The sequence below is a fragment of the Nannospalax galili genome, unplaced genomic scaffold (genome assembly GCF_000622305.1).
Source record: "Nannospalax galili isolate Female #2095 unplaced genomic scaffold, S.galili_v1.0 scaffold18, whole genome shotgun sequence".
NCBI lineage: Eukaryota > Metazoa > Chordata > Mammalia > Rodentia > Spalacidae > Nannospalax > Nannospalax galili.
In genome coordinates, this window is record NW_008346548.1 from 9,636,783 (window position 1) to 9,658,470 (window position 21,688).

General features: G+C 42.1%; 2 protein-coding genes across 6 annotated transcripts in view; one reads left to right on the top strand and one right to left on the bottom strand.

Annotated features, from left to right (window-relative positions):
• The window catches only part of Parp9 (poly(ADP-ribose) polymerase family member 9), a 34,669-nt gene extending 29,862 nt beyond the window's left edge, over nt 1-4,807 (bottom strand). For 2 of the 4 annotated variants that reach the window (XM_008842942.3, XM_017800566.2), the window contains exons 1-2: nt 4,670-4,807; nt 908-1,009 (exon numbers count right to left, since the gene is read on the bottom strand). In XM_008842942.3, the coding sequence (XP_008841164.1) occupies nt 908-922 (15 nt within the window). In that variant the 5' untranslated portion in view covers nt 923-1,009; nt 4,670-4,807. The remainder of the gene's footprint in view (nt 1-907; nt 1,010-4,669) is intronic. The other 2 variants (XM_008842943.3, XM_029568247.1) reach the window with 1 other exon arrangement.
• Dtx3l (deltex E3 ubiquitin ligase 3L) lies at nt 4,675-15,643 on the top strand. Of its 2 annotated transcripts, none has more exons than XM_008842941.3 (5): nt 4,675-5,037; nt 6,788-7,323; nt 9,244-10,773; nt 11,472-11,689; nt 12,698-15,643. In XM_008842941.3, the coding sequence occupies exons 1-5, from the start codon at nt 4,677-4,679 to the stop codon at nt 12,765-12,767; spliced, it is 2,715 nt and encodes a 904-aa protein (XP_008841163.1). In that variant the 5' UTR covers nt 4,675-4,676; the 3' UTR covers nt 12,768-15,643. The 2 variants fall into 2 exon arrangements, with proteins under 2 accessions (XP_008841163.1, XP_017656054.1); XM_017800565.2 differs by having other exon boundaries at nt 11,472-11,570.
• The last annotated feature ends 6,045 nt before the right edge of the window (nt 15,644-21,688 follow it).

A 21,688-nucleotide genomic window follows, 5' to 3' on the forward strand; every position in this document is an offset into this window, starting at 1 on the left:
GTCAGCCTATCTATAGTTCCTTGTTTTAGGAAGATTAGCATTTCCTCATCTAGCAGAAAGCAGTTGCCAATATTCCTTTAGATAAGATTGGGGTCTGGGTTACTGTTTGAGGGGGTCTCTTGGGCCGACCTGACCAACAACTCAAAGGAAGGTATGGAGATGACATTATTTTAAAAAAGATCATTTATCCCTAAGTAGATTCTTCTAATTAGATTGGCATATTATTTTATTTCTTTATTGTTAATTTTATTATTATTATTATTACTATTATTATTGGTCTTTATGAGGCAGGATCTCCCTGTAGTCCCAGTCAGCCTGGAACTCGATATGCAGACCAGGCAATCCTCAATCTCACAGAGACCAGCCTGCTTCTGCCTCCCAAGTGCTGGAATAAAGGTGTGTGCCACCAAGCCCAGCTTTACTATTTAGTTTTTGAATTTTGCAACAGGGTTTCACTGTGTAGCCCAGGCTGGTCTCTGTGAAGAAGCTGTGGTGGTTCTTCTGCCCCAGTTTCCTGAGTGCTGAAATTATAGCTGCATACCACCACACTTCCTTAGATTAGCGTGCTCTTCATTTTCCATTTCTAACATGGTACAAGGAGACAACTTTCTTTGGGGTATTAAAACCATATGAGGATAGGCCAGGTGTAATGATGCACACCTTTAATCCCAGCACTGAGGAGGCAGAGGCAGGCGGATCTCTGAGAGATCGAGGCCAGCCTGGTCTACATAGTGAGTTCTAGGCCGGCTGGGGCTACAGGGAGACCCTGTCTCAAAACAAACAAACAAACAAATACCATATGAGGATGCTAGGTGTAATTGAAGACCTCAGATTTCTTGATGTTACAAGAAAAATTCTTCATGTACTGATTAAAGTTCATAATGGAAAAACATATTTATGTTTTTACCATGTGAAAGGCCATCCTTCAGGTCTCCAGTGGATCTTTAAAGTTTATAGACTTTTGTGTTTCCAAGTGTAGACTGTAGGTTCCAGATCTGGTGGCCTACTTCTGGGAACAAATAGAGAGAATACAGTAAGCACTGATGAGAAGCTGAGGAGAATCGGTCATCACAGGATGGTGGAACACGATTTCTGATCTTGAATAGGTTTTCATTTCATTGGAGAGGATACCCACGCTGTTTTGCCATCGTTACCTTCTGTCTTTCCTAAGAGAGATGCAACTGAAGCCCTAATGACAGGTCTGAGAAAAGAAAAGGCTGCAGGGACTGGAATAGGAAAAGCTTTCTGGAAGCGAGAATGGAGCCAGGCTCAGGATGGAACAGGTTTTAGGTGAAGATGATAACAAACTCCAGGCCCTGGGCCCAGGGTTCATAGACAGTGAAAACCCCCAGAGGGAATTGAAGAAAGAAGAAACTACATGTGCCTCATAGGCTATGTTCTACTGAACCTGTGACAAATAACTTTGACCTCATTAAACAGAGGATATCTGGGGAAAAATCGGAAATTGAGGCAAATTACATTTTCATGATTTAAGCTTAGTGGGTAAGAATGAAAGATGATGAATTGTTGAATTCATGATGAAATGCCTGCAATACAATGGTCCATACTTGTTATCATTGTCTCTGAAGTGATTTATAGTAACTTTATAATTGAAAAACCTTCTACAACATCAGAGCACAATTAGTCTTATACCTTGAGGAGGCAACCCAGTCCGATCCTAAAATGCAAGGACAAGATCCAGTGGTGCCTCCAGAGGGCACTGCTGTTTTCACAAAGAAGGAAGGCTTCTAAGGCCCCTTGAGGGCTGCTGTGGGATCTGCTTTAGTTGTTGTACTTGTCTGTCTTGAGATCCTGAAGCCCTAGGGATAGACTTGGCTGGATAGATGGTCTCCACTTAACTCTGAAGAAGTCAGAAACAAGGAGGACATGCTTTCTTCCATTTTAGGAACAACATAGAAACAAAAGCCCTCCTATGTTTTCCAGCACTGGTTCTTGCTGTGTTTCCATCTCCTCATCAGCAGGCAGCCAAACCAGTTCCTCCTTCATCCTTCACTGCTCTTCTCTAAGGCCAATGCCTTCCGCATGAGGGGACAGCCAACCCTAAGGGACTGTCTTCTAAGCTAATCTTTGCCTGTCTCCTTTCTAATAGCATTCCACTCTGGTTTCCAAGACTGCTTTCCTGGTTTCTTTTCTGCCACTCTTTCTAGATTCTTTTGTCAGCTCTTACTTTGCCTTTATGTATCTTTCCCCAGGATTTATTTCCACCATCTACCATAGTCACTGACCTGAGGATTCTATGTTGAGAGGCATGTCTCACCTCATTCTCCAGACTCTGCAGGTGCTCTCTCATCTGTTCCCAGGCTTCACCCCACCAATCCAAATATGATCCTTCCATATCTGTATTTCTAGGCTATAGCCCTCCTGAGCCTGACTTTCCAACTCTATCTGCACAACCCTCACAAATACATCTTCTGCAAAGCTCCATCCTTGACTTCACCCCCACTGTCCCACCGGAATCCATGGTCCTGAATTCCACAGCTCAATAAATGACACTACTCCACTCAAAGTAGAATTACAAATTATCCTTAAATCTCTCTTTTGTCCCATATCCAACCCATTTCTGGACCCTGACCATCTAAATCACTCTCAAACAGGCCCCTACCCTACTGTTCACCAGACACTGCTGGTTTTCAGAGTCTTGTACTTACAGTACTATGGTGATACACTCTAACCAAAGACGAGATTCTAATTTTACATATGATGGTTCAAATTTAGAGAGCATAAAAAGGCCTCTTCCTACTTCCCTAACTAAATTCTCTTCTGTTTGTATGTAGAAGTGTCTCTACACAAACCATAGCATCTTAGGCACACTTGTCTGCATTTTATCTTTCCCACTTAGTGTATCCTAGAGCCCTGTCCATATTAGTGGGACTGGAGAGATGGATGGCTCAGCAGTTAAGAACACTTACTGTTCTTCCAGAGGACTCAGGTTTAGTTCTCAGCACCCACATGGTAGCTAATAACCATCCTTAACTCCAGTTTCAAGGGATCCAATGCCCTTTTCTGGCCTCTGTGGTCATTGCACAGCATAGATACACTCACAAGATTCCAGGCAACCACTCACACATACAAAATAAAATTTAAATTAAAAAATTATATTGTGTGTGTGTGCAAGATCGAGGGGATTGTGCTTGTCACAGGGCAACTTTGTGGAGCTGGTTCTGTCCTCTGCCTATATGGGTTCTGGGAATTGAAATCAACTCACCAGACTTGCACAACATGCACCTCTACCCATTGGGCCATTTCATTGGCCTTCATCCTTATTTTTTAACTATTCATTGGATTCCATTGTGCATATATACCATATGTTATTTAAGTATTGGGCCCCTATTTATGGACATTTAAGGAGCTCCCAATCTTAATCTATTATAAACAAGGCTGAAAAGAGCAACTTTGGCCATAGGTCAATTCACCCCAAGGCTACTATATCAGTGGGGAAAATTCCCAGAAGTGGAACCACAAGCAACTGGGGTTGTAATTCTGAGAGTGTTGCCAAATTGCTGTCCCTAAAATCCGATCTGTCTAGCCACACTAGCCTTTTACAAAGACTTATCTCTGGCCTCTCTGCTTCTACTTACCTCTGCTTGGAAATGTGTCCTGCACATAGCTGTCAGCCTCATCTTTTAAAATACAATTCCAATTATGATGTGCCCCTCTCCTGCTTCCCAGGATTCCAGTCTTTCCATTTCTCCCCCCTAACCTGTGCTGTCTCAGGTAGACCACAGAGCCCATGTAGCTCCTAAGTACTGGGCACATGATTAGTATAAAATGAGATGTGAAATTACATGTTGGAAAAACACTAGATGACAAAGGCTAAACATGACAAAAAAAAAAAAAAAAAAGAAAGAAAAGAATGCAAACTGTCCCATTACATGTTGAGTAAAGTTTGGTTACATTAAGCTAAAAACCTTAAAGGTTAACTTCAACTGTTTACACAAGTTAAAATATAGCCATGAACTTTAGAATTAACATCAGTTCCTGTTAGATTTCTATTGGACACTGTAGCTCTCCCAGCCCCTTCCTCTTTCTTTCCCTGGCCCATCTCATCTCCTCCCAGGCCCCAGAACCCTCTGGACTTCAGACCACGGATGTCCCACCCTGGGACACTCTCTGGCCCTTTTCCTCCTCTCCCCAGTTCTCTGCAGATTTTTAAGATTCTTCTTGAAACTTTCTCTAAGAGCCTTTAGATTTTGCTTCTGTGTTTCTCAGGGCTCCCTGGCCTTTATATCAGCCCTTGTGGTCAGGAGTCTCTCAACTTTACTCCCCAGGGTGCAATGCAACAGCAAATCAGTGCTGCTGGCTAATTTAAGGAATCAGAGTAGAAAATTCCTAAATGCCTATCTAACAAGAGCTGCAGCAAGAGAAGAGGCGATAGATCACGATGTAGGTAAAGACCTCAATGTAACAGAAAAAAGATAACTACAGCCTAAATTCAGACTGCTGTCTTCTCAGGAAATACTAGTAACAACCGTGGTTTTAAAGAGCAGAAACAAAGGGGAAACGTTTTACCCCTTCCCTAAGCTATATCCTCACTTGGGATACCTGGCCTTGACCAGGCCTGCCAACCACTCCTCCAATCTGCAGAAGGGGCCCAGGAGCCTGGGAAACGTCCCCCAAGGGCCCACCGCCCTGTATGCGAACTACTCACCCGGATGATGTCCACTGGCAATGGTAAAGCAAGAAGGAGGAGGTGGCTCTGCGGGGAACAGGGAGGGACCTCCGGGGAAACGAAACTGAAACTTTGCAGCCCGAGTGGCAGGGGCGGGACGCGCTTTTGCCCCGTCCTGGCTGTGCAGCGTCCTCCAGCCCCAGTGAGCCAGACGCAGACAGCTATGGCCTCCAGACCCTGCCAGCCGTCCCCACTCCTCGTGCGGCTGCCGAAGTCCATCCCTGGGGCGCACCGGAAGCTGGAGAAGTATTTCCAGAGCCGGGTATCGGATGGCGGGGAATGCACTGTGCGACCGGTGGGCCCCAAGGACCCGGACACCTTCGAGGTGAAGTTCCTACAAAGGGCAGGTGAGCCGGGACAGCAGGGATGTGGGGCCGGGCCGGGGTGCAAAGGTCGATCCTGCAGTTTTCCAGGCAGATCCATCTATGCCCACCTAGGAGAGAGCCCCAGAGAGAGAATGGCATTGCCTGGAGGCACCCTGTTGTAGACAGACTCCCGCAGTGGAGGTTGGAGTCAAATGCACCCAGCCCCAGGCCTGGCTTCACTACTTCCTAAGGATAATTTCCGTGCACTATCTGAACGGACAAATTTCCCAGAAGTCTGAGGCAGAGACATGAAATGAGAGAGAGAAAAATGAAAGTACTGCTGTTTCCCTTTCCCTGATCCTGGCGTCCTGCTGTCCTTGTCATTTAAACATGTGGGTGTGTGTATGTGTGTGTGAAAATTATTTTATTTTTATTTTTTAGTGTATGAATGTATTGCTTGCATATATGCAAGTGCACTCGTGTCATGCAGTGCCCACAGAGATCAGAAGAGGACATTGGACCCCCTAGAACTGGAGTTAGGAACGGTTGTTAGTCACCATGTGGGTACTGGGAATCGAACACAGGTCCTCTGCAAGAGCAGCCAGTGCTCTTAACCATTGAGCCATCTCTCCAGCCCCAATCCTTTTATGTTTTGTGTTTTATTTATTTATTTAATTTATTTATTTATTTTCTTATTTATTTTGGTCTTTTTGAGACAGGGTCTGTCTCCCTGTAGTCCCAGCTGGCCTGGAACTCACTATGTAGACCAGGCTGTTCTTGAACTCACAAAGATCCACCTGCCTCAGCCTCCTCAGTGCTGGGATTAATGGCATGCGCCACCACATCTGGCTTTCTTTTACGTTTTAAATAATAATTTGATTGACTTATTTTAAATTATTTTTATTATTTATTTTTGTTTTATGTGTATGAGCGTTTTGCCTGTATATAAGCCCCACTGACTGACTTATTTGTAAGGATTACAAAAGTAATGTATGGTCAATATAGAAACAAAAGAAGAAATAGCAGCAGCAAACACATGTTCTATACTTTGGATTCTTTTTTCCCCCCACTTAAACTATATAATGAGCATTATTACATATTATTGAAATGGGAGACTAGAGACAATTACCGGAGCACAGCATCTTTTTGCCCTTTGAGACATGCGTTGCTGTGTAATCCTGACTGGCCTTGAAAAGGTGGTCTCCTTACCTATGCCACTCAAGTGCTAGGATTATAGATGTGTGCCACTATGCCCAACTAGAACATGACTTTTAATAACCAAGTGATATAAACTTGTTATCACATTTTCATTTCTACAGTAAAGCTTAAGCTGTCAATTTTAGAGTTCTGAACACCGCCCCCACAAACACACACTTCCCTCATCACCATTCTGCTATTCCAGAATGCTGAAAACAACTGCTCAGGCCTTCTGTACACTTTCTTTCCACATCCACAGGTTCATCCAACAAGGGATGGAAAAGTATTTGAGAAAAGAAATTGCATCTATACTGAACATGTATAGGTATTTTTTTATTATACTCCAAATACACAGTATAATAGCTCTTTACCAAGCGTTTGCTCTGTGTTGGGGATTAGAAGTCATCCAGAGGTGCTTATACTACATGGGAGAATATGAGTAACTTATGTGCAAGTCTTGTGCCATTTTATGAGACATCCCTGGGTTTGGGCATCCTTGGGAGTTCCCAGAATCAACCCAGAGGGGACATTGAAACCAACCATGTGAATTCTCTCTCATTTTTATGTGAATGTGTGTTTAATGTCTTGCCTGAAGCTAAGGAGAGAGTGTTGAAAAAAGGAGAGCACATGATGATGGTTGATGAAAAGCCTGTGCCCATTTTCCTGGAAAACAACAAAAATCTAATAGAGGATCCAAGGCCCAGAGCTCCTTCCTTGACGTGGTCAGAAGCTGAGACACCGACATCCAGAATTTCTTCAATACAGTTAGAAGCAGAGTGGCTGAGCTCCACGGTCTCTTCTTTGACACAGTTGGAAGCTGAGTCTCCAAGATCTTCTTCCTTGACACAGTTAGAAGCTGAGGCTCCAAGATCTTCTTCCAAGACACAGTTAGAAGCTGAGGCTCCAAGATCTTCTTCCTTGACACAGTTAGAAGCTGAGGCTCCAAGATCTTCTTCCAAGACACAGTTAGAAGCTGAGGCTCCAAGATCTTCTTCCAAGACACAGTTAGAGGCAGAGTCGCTGAGCTTCACAGTCTTTTCCTTGACACAGTCAGAAGCTGAAATGCCATCTGATGAGAAGCATCCAAATGAAGGGCCTATTCTTAATTCTGTTGACTCTGTTGTTCAAAAGGTGAGTGTTGACAGGGAAGCTGGCACTGTTTCTGTACCTGCCTCTGTGGTCACCAAATCTGCCATTTGGGTCCAACGACCATGTGCTGGGGACTAGCTATTAGCTGGGCACTGGGCACTGGGACACAGGTGAGCACAACAGACAAGGTTCCCTTTCTTGTGCAGCTTATACTTAGGTAGAGAGGTGCACCGAACAGCATTAAGCAAGTAAATGAACTGAGTAAAATCAATTCAGAGACAAATACATGCTAGGAGAACAAAATGGGGCTTTGGCTCAGCGAGGAGTAGGGTGAGGGCATGCAAGGGAAGCTGGGAGAAGGGACTACTTCTGACTACAAGTCAGAGCCAACTTCTTGCAAATGTGACACTTTCCTGAGGATTAAATGATAAAAATGAGACAGCGTGCAAAAACTGCATTCAACAAACTGCTTAGTGTGTGCCAGGCATTGTTATGAGGCATTGTTATGAGGGCAGATTGCCCTCAGGGCCCTTAACCTTCTCCTAGTAAGGGAAACAGACAATAATAAACAGATTTATAATAGCATGCCCACCAGTGACAAAGGCTGGGAAGAAGAAAGCAGGATAGATAATAATGACATGACCACTCTTTTATTTTATTTATTTATATTATTTATTTATATTTATATTTATTTATTTATTTATTGGCCTTTTTGAGACATGGTCTCCCTATAGCCCCAGCTGGCCCAGAACTCATTATGTAGACCAGGCTGACCTTGAACTCACAGAAATCTGCCTATCTCTGCCTCCAGAGTACTGAGATTAAAGGTGTGTGCCACCCTGCCCAGATATAGAGCCACTCTTTTCAATAGGGTTTTTTTGTTTTGTTTTGGTTTGGTTTGGTTTTTTGTCTTTTTGAGACAGGGTCTCCTTGTAGCCCCAGCTGTCCTGGAACTCACTATATAGACCAGGCTGGCCTCGAACTCACAAAGATTCTCCTGCCTCTGCCTCCCAAGTGCTCAATAGGGTATTTTTAATAAACACCACCTCTTCCAAATGATGCTTCATCTGAATAGAGACATGAATAAAGTAAAGGACCTAGCTGTGTGGGTTCTGGGGACAAACATTCAGGGCTGAGGGAAATACATGTATAGGCCTCACAAGAGCTGACATTTTGAGCTCCAGAAGCTTCAATGAAGCACCTTCCCATACCTGCCACCCCCCCTCCCACCCCCTGCTGCCACTAGAATTCATGCATTCTATCGTTTGTATTAAGGCCTGTCATGTCAAGTTAATGTCCCCAGATGTCCCTCAGTGCAAGTTCATCCACTGGGATCTAGTTAGCCTAACTAGAGTCTCCCCTTTTAGAAGATCAGCTCTTCCTCATCCAACAGTAATCAGCAGCCAGTAGTTCTTTGACTAAGATTGGGGCCTGCTGTTGATTTCCACAGTTCTGTCCTAGGTTTTTGTCTGCTTGTGTTTGCATGGGTCTTGTGCATACTGACACCATTGCTGTACGTTCATATGAGAAAGGGTCCCAGGAGCCTGTAGGACTCTATTTTTTTTAGAAGAAGCATTTCATTACAGCTTTAACATACTCAATAACAATTTCCAGAGCAAAAGTGGCTATAAAATTCTTAGGTTCACAGTTGAATTAATATAGTGTATGATCATGCACCTCCTCCCTGGCTCTTATAATCTTTCTGCTCCTCTTCCATGAAATGGTCCCTGAGCCCTGGATGGGAGGACCTATACTCTGTAGACTCTTATTTTCTACATTTGGCATTTGTGACCTTTTGTGTTCCTGACCCTTTTTTGTATGAGGGAGTTTTATTGAGAGAATTGAAAGATGCATTAGTTTTCTCTCCATCTCTTGTTCTATGTTCCATGAGCCTTAGGTGTAGAGGAGGAGGCCTAGATGCCTGGGATATCTTATTTGTGTATGTTCCTTTTAAAATTTCAGATTTTTCTTGCTGTGACAGCTGACCTGAACTGCAAACTGCTTTCCAAAGAGCAGAGAGCACAGATAAGCACTCTTTGTCCTGATGTCATAAAAGTAGAGAGCAATGATGGGATTGAGAAGGTGTGTGGCAACTTCAAGGATATTGAAAAGATCTATCACTTATTGAGTGAGCAGCTCATGGGAAGTGAAAAGAAACAGGAGTATACCCCTTCAGCTGCAGAGAGGGACCCGACCGATCAGGAAGACTGGGACAGCTACATTTTCCCTCCTGAACCAAAAGCCGACTTAGAAGACAAAGAGAGCCGTTTTGAAGTTTCCTTGCCTTTCCTTGAATACTTCAGACACACCTGTCCTGAAAAAATTAAGTCCATAGAGGAGAGATTTGATGTAAATATTGAAATCCGAGACTGTTCTCCCAATATGGTCTCCATATACTTTGTCTCCAGGCAATCAGGCAACTTAGAGGCAGCTCGTGAATCTTTTGCTAGAGAGTTTCAGAAATGCACTCAGCCCCTGAAGCAAGACTGTGTCTCTCTCCCAGACGCTAAGAGAGCAAGTGAAGTCAGACAGGAGTTGAGTCGCTGCTTTCCAAAGCTCCTGATAAAGGAGCAAGGAGCGACGCTAACTCTCCTCGGGCCCCAAGAAGACCTTTCAGCTGCCAAAGACAAACTTGCTCAAAACTTTGTCAGAAGATCTGTGAAAATACTGACTTCTGGTTGCACTGCAGGAGTTGAAGTCGATACTGCTCGCTTTAAGCTTCTAGAAACAGAATTACTCCGGGAGATATCAGAGATAGAACAAAATTACAACACTTGCAGTAAAGTCCTAGAGAAAAATCAGAAAACATGCATTCTGTTTGAACCCAGGGATAAGAAGATGGATCTGTCCGTGCACTCATATGCAAGTTTCATTGATGCCTTCCAACATGCCACCTGTCAGCTGATGACAGAAGTTCTGTTACTGAACCCTTTGGGTAAGGAGAGAAATCAATTACACAAGACCAAATTTGCTGATGACTTTATAAAAAGGCACCCTAACATACACTTTGTGCTGGCCGGAGAGTCAGTGACTTTGACTGGTTTGCCAAATCACCTTGCACAGGCAAAGCAGTATGTCTTAAAAAGAATGGGACTGTCACCATCATCTGGAGAGAAACTGAATTTGGATCATGAAACACCCATGGATATTGACAGGAATGCTTCAAAAGCAGCTTTGCCTCCACCTGAGGGGTCTGCTAGTTCTGAGGCCTCCAAGGTGGAGAAGGAAGGTGAAGAGTGCGCCATCTGCATGGATACCATCACTGACAAGCGCGTGCTCCCAAAGTGCAAGCATGCGTTCTGCACCCTTTGTATCCACAAAGCCATGTCCCTCAAGCCGGTCTGTCCTGTGTGTCAGACTTCCTATGGTATCCAGAAAGGGAATCAGCCAGAAGGAACCATGACTTATTCCGTTTTAAGACAGTCACTTCCAGGTTATGGACACTGTGGCACAATTATGATTCGGTACAACATGAGAAGTGGCACACAAACAGTAAGTGTGTCTGAGTTCTCTGGGTTTCTTTCCACTATTCTAGAGTTACCAGAGCCAAAGGGATTATCCTGTCACCTTTTTTGATAATGGTTTTCCCAGGGAATCATTTCATGATCATGTGCAAGGGACTGAGATAGTGGCAAAGGTCATTCTGTTTGCTTAGAACTTAGATATCTTTCTTGCATTTATTTATTTATTTATTTACTTATTTATTTATTTACTTATTTTTGAGACAGGGTCTCCCTGTGGTCCCAGCCATCCTGGAGCTCACTATGTAGATTAGGCTGGCTCTGATCTCATAGAGCTCCTCCTGCCTCTGCCTCCCAAGTGCTGGGACGAAAAGGTCTATGCCACCACATCCAGCTTTTCTTGCCTTCTTCTTCTTGGTTTTTTTTTTTTTTTAATGTTGGGATTGAGGGCCTTATATAGCCATGCAAGGACTCTACTGATCTCTTAGCCTTTCACATCCATTTCTTAAGGTAGAGAGAAAGGATGGCTGGAGATCATGTGTTAGGATGGGATGAGTTGGGAATACAGTGTTCTCAGTGTGAATTTGAATAGAACTATGACTTATTGGAAATATGAGTAAAGCTTTAATACTTTTCTCACTTTTAATACACTTCATCTGCAGATGAACACACCTCTCGTATAGTAAAATTCAGACAGCAGACTGTTAACATTGTCTTCTGTTCATGCAGAAAGAGCACCCAAACCCAGGAAAGCCTTATGTGGGAACACAGCGAACTGCATACTTGCCTGATAATCCAGAGGGAAGGAAAGTTTTGCATCTGCTTCAGGTAGCCTTTCATCAAAAGCTGATTTTCACAGTAGGGTACTCACGAGTAACAGGAATGTCAGATGTTGTTACATGGAATGATATCCACCACAAAACATCCCAGACCGGAGGACCAGAGCGGTAAGAACTTTTTGAAATGTAACGGTGACTGAACAAAGTACAGGGTTGTGAAATATAGCGGTTTAAGATGGTGGCTATCAAAAGACGTTTCAGTAATGGTGTTAGTACAGCAAAATGCTAATCCGAGATGATAATTTCAAAGACAAAAGATTGATTCCCCCTAAGCTTCTACCCTGCCAGTCATAAAGTTTCAGAATCCCAGATGGGTGATACTGAGGTTGACTTAATGCAGGACTTTATGTCTATGTGAAAGGTAGATTCTAGGAATGTTATTTATTTTCATATTATTTATTTATTTATTTATTTTTATGTGTATGAGTGTTTTGCCCACATGTGTGGAAGTGTACCCATGTCATGCAATGCCCTCTGAGGTCATAAGAAGGTATTGAATCTCTTGGAACTGGAGTTACGGACTGTTGTGCATGCTATGTGGGTGCTGGGAATTGAACCTGGGTCCTCTGCAAGAGTTGTCAGTGCTCTAACCGCTGAGCAACCTCTTGAGCTCCACACTTTGCTTTCTTTTGAGGTTATCTTACTCTCCTGTACCCCTCGCTTCCCATCAATTTACAGAGATTCTGAACTTGCATCGCCAAAACATACTAGAGAAAATCTTTAATTGTGGTGGGAGGTGTGTTATAGGAATCTGATTGTACTTTATGAAACTCAGAATACCTCCACCCATGATATCCAAAAGAAAAATATACCCTGAGGCCTTTTCAAATCCACAAATTTGAAAAACTTACCATTACTTCTCTGCGAAGTACAGCATATTTTTATAAACTTATGAGCATCACTGTTTAGAATAAACTGATAAAGAAGTCTTGTTGGAAAACAGATGTTTGTCAGACATGCATGGTCACTGCATTGTAACTGTAGGTCAGTTACTATCAGTATTACCTGAGAACATTTGGAACCCCGAATACTAAACATCCGAATGCAAAAGATTTATTGTACAGATTCTTAAGAACCATTTGCGATGAGGCTAAAGGTACTTTTGTTTTTCTGCAGTTATGGCTACCCTGATCCTCATTACCTGGAACGAGTCCAAGAGGAGCTGAAGGCGAAGGGGATTGAGTAAGGAAACTGCTGGAAGGATGTCTTAGCAGCTTTTGGAAGATGTAGACCTAAATCTTTTTGTTCGAAAACCTTACAAAACTTTACATGTCAAGAAACAGTTTCTATGAAAGTACAAGTCTGCTAATCTGTCATTTCTAGAGTGTTGCTCTTTCACTGAAGGCAAAGATAAAGGACGAGGACTGAGGAGAGGCACTGAGTCAGAAAAGTGCTTGCTGCACAACTATGAGGATGTGAGTTCGGATCCTTAACATCCAGGTGAAAGCCCAGTGTGGTGGCATATACCTGAAATCCTCGTGAGTGGAGACAGGAGGATCCCTGGAACTCACTGCTGGTCTAACCTAGCCAGGACAGTGAGCTCCAGGTTCAGAGAGACCCTGTCTGAAAAAAAATAAGGTAGAGAGCAACAGAGGAAGATGCCCAGTGTCAACCTTTGGCCTCCATGTGCACATACATGCACATACCCAAAGAAAAGCAGGGGGAAAAAAAGATAATGGGCTGTATAATTTTGCTCAAGAAATCTGATCTCATTCTTGTGCTATGGTTTGGGTGTGAGGTGGGCTTGAAACTACCTTTTATCTCTCAGTTGAACCATTAGTAACTAATTGAACCCTTTATCCCCCTCATCTGTTTTTTGTTTTGATTTGTTTTTGGTGCTGGCAATTAAACCCAGGGCCAATGAGTTCCACCCCAAGTCCTGTGATCCTTTTCCATTACTGGAGTTGTATTTTGGTTGTTGGCTTGCCTTTTAATCTCTGCCTGTGAAAGTGAAACCCTTGTGTAAATAAGTAATTAAAATGGGCTTCCCTTCCCCCAAGAAAAGTGTCCAGGACAATAGGCAATCTTTGATGATAAATAGAACAATGGCTTTATTTCTCACCACACAGTGCCTAGTAAACAGTTGGTGCTTAGCATGTGTTTGTTACCTGACTCAAGTTGCTAGAAACTCAACAGAGGAATCTATATTCTCTTAATCTCTGACAGAAGGGATGGGAAGCCTTTCTGGAGACCTTGGCACTCATTTGAAGACTGAGTTTCTTATCCTGGAGTGTTTCTTGGTTAAACTCTGAGCCTGTGACTTGGGCTCTTCCCTGAACCTTGGAACTTGCTCTGTGGGGTACACAGAAATGCAATATGATTTTTGATATCTTTTCCTACTGGTTATGTTGCACTTCTGAGTAAGCTCTGTTTCCAATGTAAACAGATACATAACCTTGCTTTAATTTAACATTTTATAATAACTATAGCTCTAATATAATAGGTTTCTAAAACTCCCTTTGCTAATTCCTACCAATTCATGTTTTCTCACTTAAAAACTTTCTAATCCCTTCTCTGGACTGCAAAAAAGGAGAGAATCAAACCTATTGTAAAGGTTACATGACATGTCAAATTTTACTTTTAAGTAGTTCTCCAAATCAGAAGAGAGTCACAAGTACAAATCATCTGTTATCTGTGTTACTTTAAAATGGTGCATGATATTCATGCACATAAGAACTGTTTGACCAGACAATACTAGCTACTATTTATTGAGTATTTACTTTGTCCTCTTTATAAAAGCTTTACATTAGTGGGAATAACACAACTAGCCTCATCCTTTGATCAAAAATCTGATGCATAGGGCCTAGAGAATTGACTCAGCAATTAAGAGCACTTGCTGTTCTTCAGGAAGGACCTGGGTTCAATTCCTAGCATACACATGGTTGGCTAACAACAATCTGTAACTCCAGTTCCTAGGAATCTGATCCCCTCTTCTGGCCTCTGTGGGCACTGCACAGCATAGGTGCACTTACATACACACAGGCAAAGCACTCATATACATAAAATAAAAATAAAGATTTATATAAAAAAAGAATCTGATGCATAGAGAGGATTAGTCAACACTAAAGGTTGCATAGTTAGTAAGGGGAAAATGCTGCTTTTTGCTTCAGTTAAGATTTTGATTTTTCAAGACAGGATGCCATTAGCCCAGACTGGCCTCTCACTATGTAGCCAAGGCTGGCCTTGAGCTCTGACCCTCCAGCCTCACTCCTGTCTCCAGGATGGGATACAGGTGCTGGGAATACCACTACACAGGCTTGAAGTGCTGGCTCTTGGACCAGGTAGTGTGGTTCCAGGGCTTCTGCACCCCTGGGCTGCACTGCCTGCTATGGTACAGGGGTGCTTTTCCATGGATCAGGCTGAGGAGTCCCTCTGTTCTGGGCTTCTTTCAGAAATGGATTCCTTCACAGTGCTCAAAGCAAATTCAGGTAAGAAAGTCCTATTTGAATAGTGTGAAAACACAGGATCTTTCCTTTGTCCAGAGTGCTAAGGACACATAAACTAAATGACATCTTTTCTTAAAAATGGTGCATACTCTTAGGTTTGTTTGCTTTCTTGCTTGCTTTAGATAGTCTCACTATGTTACTCAGGCTGGACTTGAACTTGAGATTCTCCTCCCTCAGCCTCCTAAGTAGCTGGAATTACAGGTACACACAACACCGAATTTTTAAAACCCAATTTTTTGTTTTTGTCTTGTTTCTGAGACAAGGTCTTGCTCTGTATCCCAGACTCATCTTGAACTTGGAGTAAGTGCTAAGAGTGCAGGTGTCCACCACCTTGCGTGGCTTCTACATCCAGTTTATGCCTTTTACTTTTGAGGTTTCATTAAGTTTTGATTGTTATGATCAATTGATTATTTTCTGTCTCCTAATCGTGTAGCAAATTTTGCTCCAAAGAAGCAAACATTTGGTTTCTGTTAAGTTCTGAATCTTATATCCCATCATGTGTGCCTGGGCAAGTTCAGTGGTGTGACTGGCTAGCGGGCACTTGGATTATTGATTTTGCTCTTTGGAAGGTGTTATCATCTGCCTTAAATAAAGTTTGATCTTTATTTAGAACAGAGTGTGTTGTTTCTCTCTTTTTTTGTCATTTTTTTCCTTAGGTCGATTTTCTGTGTGTTTCCTCTGACACACACACTCACACACAGTGTGTGTGCAGTTGTATGTGTGAATGTCTTGGGTTGATTTTGTGTATAGCTGTTTGCTACATATTATCACAGTACACCTTTATTATTGACTTCACTTTTAGCTGCAAAGATCATATTTCTCACTTTTCCCCCTGTCTAACACATAGGTTGCTATAAAGACAAAATAGGGTACAGGGCCATGGAAAAGGCTCAGTAAGTGAAAGGTGTTTACCACCAAGCTTGATGACTTAAGTTCTATCCTAGGGACCCACATGGTGGAAAGAGAGAACAGACTCTTGCAAGTTGTCCTCTGACTGCCACACACTGTGGTGCCCCCACCCAATAAATAAATGTTAAAAGAAAAAGTAGGCTACAGGTTTCATCTTTTGTCCATTAGAGAAAGCATATTTAATCCCTTATCAAATTATTGCCCCCTCCTTGTTCACTGAGCACCAGCAGATTGGGGTCACTCTCCTCTCAAACAGATAAACAGATGGAAAACAAAAATTAAGAAAAAAAATTAAGATACTTATTATTTCCTTAAAAATAGCATCAAGATAGTCATTAGGAAAAAAATCAAACCATTATTGAACTTTCTTATTCTTATCTGATGAGTTTAGTGCTGTTGCTGCTTTGATTTCCACAAGGGAGTTAGGTATTATTTTCTTTTTTATTGATTGGGTCCTGAAGCCTCTAAAACACGGAGACCGAGGCCAAAATTAAGGTACTTGCTGTTTGAGGGGTGCAAGCCCAGGGCAGAGAATACAACAATAAACAAGAAGAGACATTTCACAAGGTAGGAGGCAGCACACTGCTACAGGTTACCTGTTTGCAGTGTCACATAGCAGGCCACCCAGCAGCTATGTTCACTTGGCCTCTAAGCTGGAGAAGACCCCAGAAGTCGTCCTGTTTAGATGCCTCATTTTCTAGAAGAAAGAACTCTGACCTATTTCCTGGGAAAACACAAGCTGCTATAGAACACATGTGCACATTATTAAAATGTAGTGCTAGTGGCACCCTTGGCTTTTACCTCCCCTTTATCCCTTCTACCCACTGTCACTGGTCCTGCCTCTCTTTTCATATTTCAAGTCTGACTATTTAGCATACTCAGTTCTCCCACCAGGACTACTGAAATACTGTCAGGGAGAGTCCCCATCCCCCTTCCACTCACTACCTTTAATATAATACATATAATATATACATATTATATATATTTATATTATTGTGTTTCAGAGCTGGAGAGATGGTTCAGCAGTGAAAAGTATGTATTGTTCTTCCAGAGGACCAAAGTTTGGTTCCCAACATGAATGTGGGGCTCCTCAGAACCACCTGTAACTACAGCTCCAGGGAATCCCACATTCTCTTCTGGCTTCTGTGGGCACACACACAGAAATACATGCATACTCACACAGACACATGCATATACATATAATTGAAAATAAAAATAAGATCTTAAAAAGTGGGTTTCATCTGGGCGTGGTGGTGCATGCCTTTAATCCAGGCAAAGGCAGGTGGATCTCTATGAGTTCAAGTCCAGCCTAGTCTACATAGTGAGTCCCAGGCCAGCTGGGGTTTCAGGGAGACCCTGTCTCAAAAACAAAGTGGGTTTCATTATACCATTTCCATAGATGCACACAATACACTTTGGTCATACTCACTCCCCGTTGGCCTTCTCTGGTCCCCATTTCTCTTCCTGAAGTGCAGTATTTGTCTTTCTGAGTTTGGCATATTTTACTTAATATGATGATCTCCAGTTCCCTGTCACGTTCACTGCAACACTAATCTCCATAGCCAAGCCATGGATTAACCTACGTGCCCATCATCAGATAAATGGAGAGAGAAAATGGGCTTCATATGCACAATGGGATTTTATTTGGATACCTCACTACTTTTTGAGAAAACAGCTCTGATGTCATTTCTTTTCTGAGGACATGCCTGTGGTGACTCCCTGATGCTCTAAGCAGTGCTTTGTAAATTTGATCTTGTGTCAGAATCACCTGGTTATGGGGTTTGGAGAGATGGCTCAGCAGTCTCTTGTGGCTCTTCCAAAGGAACCAAGTACAGTTCCCCACAACCACCTGCAACCTCAGCACCAGGGGACCAAGCCCCACCAAATTTCTCTAGAAGACTTGTACCTGCAACCTCTAAAGAAGACAGCTTTTTTTAAAAAAAAAAATTATTTAATAACCACATGATTAGAAGCATTTCATTACGGCTTTAACTTATTCAATAGCAATTTCCAGAGCAAAGATACATCTCTTTCAAAAGTGGCTGAAGTTTTAGTTTCACAGTTGAATTAATACAGTTATAAAATATTGTACTCAATATAAACCCTATAAGACATAAAATTGAGATTTTAACCTCTTAAAAAGATTTCAATTTCTCTTTAAAATATACTGTTTCTTTAATGCTACTAACACTTAGATGTTTGCACATGCATCTCTAATCTCTATGTATCTGATTATTACTAGTCACAGTCAGTTACACTCAGATCCTTGGTACCTGAGTATGGATATAAAGTCATCAGGTAGATTTCAATGATAATAGATGACAGCTTTTAAGGACAAGTGTACTCATCTTCCAACTTGCCAGCTTGTGAATAAAGTTTCTTAAATCCCTCTTCTACTCTGGGAGTTGGCTTCACTGGAGACTGCAGAACAGAACCTTTCTTGTTTACATTTTCACAGAAAAGAAAGTGAAAGCAGCTCCAGGCATACATGGGATGGGATGGGCAACATGCAGCCTGGGCAGTTGTGGGGAACGGATGGCTACAGCTGTCTGCCTGTCTCTTCCCTGTTGCTAGTATGAAGATCTGTTTTAGTTGTTTGATCATTTCTTTTTAATCAGTGTACACAGTGATAGATTTCATATGGCATTTTCATACACAGTCTGTTTTACTGACCCTCATCCCTCTTCCCTCATCTCCCCTATCCCTCTAGCCCCCTGTATTCCTCCATGTCTAGTCGTTCCCTTTCCACTTTCACGTCTCATGTGTTCTATTACTCTCCCCACCTTCCTGGAAACTTTATTCCTCTCTCTTGGTCCCCTTTCTAGTTTCATGGTACACACACACACACACACACACACACACACACAGAGAGAGCCCAATTAAGAGCTAAGGTCTTCATATAAGAGAGAAAAAAAGCATTTAATCTTTCAGAGTCTGAGTTACCTCAGTTAATATAGTAATTTCTAGATCCATCTATCTTCCTGAAAATTTTATAATTTCATTTTGCTTTATTAGCTGTGAAGAACTTAGGCACTGTTAGAAATAAATATGAAGTCCAAGGACCCTACTGATACCCCCCCACATACACACACACACACACTATATATATATATATATACACATATATATGTATATATATGTATATACAGGGACAAAGCAAAAGTAACTTGGCAAGACAGCCTTTATTTTTGCAAAAGGATGCTTTGTGTCATTTATTGGGATTAAGCAAGCACACCTCACAGGACCCATATGGTGGCAAACAACCATCTGTAACTCCAGTTCCAGGGGATCTGACAAGCTCTTCTGACCTCTGAAGGAACTGCACAACACAGATATACACCTACCTACATGCAGGCTCAGTGGTTAAAAGTGCTTGCTGCTCGTCTAGAGGACCCAAGTTTGATTACAAGTGCCCACATCTGGCAGTTCATAACTGCCTGTAATTCCAGTTCCAGGGGATCTCATGCCCTCTTCTGGTCTCCACAAGCACCTGCACATGTATGACATACAATCACACAGACACATACACATATCATAAAATAAAATACAATTTTAAGAGACAGTGAAAGCATAGGATATACTCCCCTGAATGAAAGCAGCTCAAGCAAGCCTGTGGCTTAAGAACTCCTCACCCTCCAGTCTTGAGGTTTTCTTTTCAAAAGATAGGGAGAAATTTCCTAAAAGAGATAGAGTTATCTTTGACTATCTCCTATGGTTGTTGTTTCTTTGTTGAGAACAAAGGGACTTCATTATTAAAGAGGCTAGCTTCATTAAAGATAAACCACTTTGCACTGGTACATTCAGATAGATACCTTGAGAGCATTCCAGTAATTGGCAAAACTCCAGATTGTAAAAACTGTCAACTCATAAGAAGGTCTCTGCTTTGAGGGGAGAGCTCCAGGATGCTTTGCTCACACAGGGCTACCTACGGAAGTATTTTCTTTGGTTTGGTCACCCAGGCACACAGAGGCCACGACAGCTGCGGGGTCCAAGGGAGCCTAGAGAGTGCTGATAAGGAAAAGCTATATTCTTTTGATTAATTATATTCTTATATAATGTCCTTGTACGTTTAGGCCATCTAAATCTTCCTTTTGTTTCACTTACTAGGTAGATACCTTGAAATGTAACCTGGCAGTGCCTTTTATTGCTCTGTGATGTTTTCACTACTCTGAGATATACATTACTCTGTAATGCCTTGAAGCTCTGTGATGTTTCCCACTTACTATGTCTGACTGTTAATCGAGATGTAAAACTAAGAAAATGGAAAGTTCACCAAATGGTTTAATGAGGTACCTGAAAAATGTAGATCCAAGAAAAATGTAGATCAAATGTGTCAGATATGTAAACTTGTGATAGTGTTACCTAATATCTGGTTTGGTAAATGCCAATGACCCTTCCACTTATTCCCAGTCCAATTATCCTGGTGTGGCTATATATCAAAAGGCAGTAAATGTTGTGACCCGCACCTAGGATATATACTTTGTAAGCTATGATGATCAGGAGAACTCAGGAAGGAATTTTCCTGAGATAACGTTGCCCATCATGAAAAGAAACATAGGGCCCAGGTGCCAGCCATGAGATGATAACATGAAAATGCCTACTTAATCCACATCTGTACTTCTGTCCAGGTCCTGTAAATTCTTGTAGCTAAATCTAGGACCTCATGCATGGGAGTGAATAAATGAACTTTCTGACTGTCCTAGGTAATGCTTAATCTCTTAGCTGTTCGAAGAATTTTTCCATAACACTACCTGATCAACTGTGGTGTTATCTACACGTTGCTGGTGTTGCTCTCATACAGAATGGCAGAGTTATGGGGTCATGGACCCTTCCACCTAGATTTTTATCTTGGAAGTCAGGCAGCTAATGTAGCAGGATTGGATTCTCTGTAGGGAGCCCTGAGAGGGCAACATGTGGAGTTGTGAGAATGAAGGCCCATTGTTAAATCATTTATATGATTTCTTTCTGATTTGTTTTTGATCTTTTTTTTTTTTTCCCCCAAGACAGGGTCTCCCTGTAGCCCCAGCTGGCCTGAACTCACTATGTAGACCAGGCTGGCCTTGAACTCACAGAGCTCTTCCTGCCTCTGCCTCTCGAGTGCTGGAATTAAAGGCATGTAATGTAAATACTCATAGGTATGAATTTCCTTCTAGAACTGCCTTCGCTGTATCCCAAGGGTCCCGAGGCGCTCTGTTTTCATCTTCATTTGATTCTAGGAGTTCAAAAGTTTCTCCTAGATTTCCGCAATGATCACTGTTCACTCAAGTGTGTAATATTTAGGAACCAGGGAGATGGCTAGGGGGTCTAAAGACACTTTCCACCAAGTCTGAGAACCTGGGACCTACATGGTGGAAGGAGAGAACCAACTTCTGAGGGCTGTCCTTTGACCTCCACACATGCCCTATGGTGTCAGCGCACATGCACACTCAAAATAAATAAGTAAATTTAAATTTTAAAAGAATGTATTATTCAATCTCTATGTATTTGAATAGTTTCTACAATTTGTCTATCATTGATTTCTAGTTTTATATCATGATCTGATAAGAAAAATATCTTTTCGTGTGTGTCTAAAGATTTATTTTATTTTTAATTATATGTATGTGTGTTTCTGTACATGCACATGGATGTCAGTGCCCTCAGAAGCCAGAGGTGTTTGGATACTCTGGATCTGGAATTACAGATGGATGTATGGGTGCTGGGAATTGAACTTGGTCCTCTGAAAGAGCAGTACACACTCTTAATTGCTGAGTCA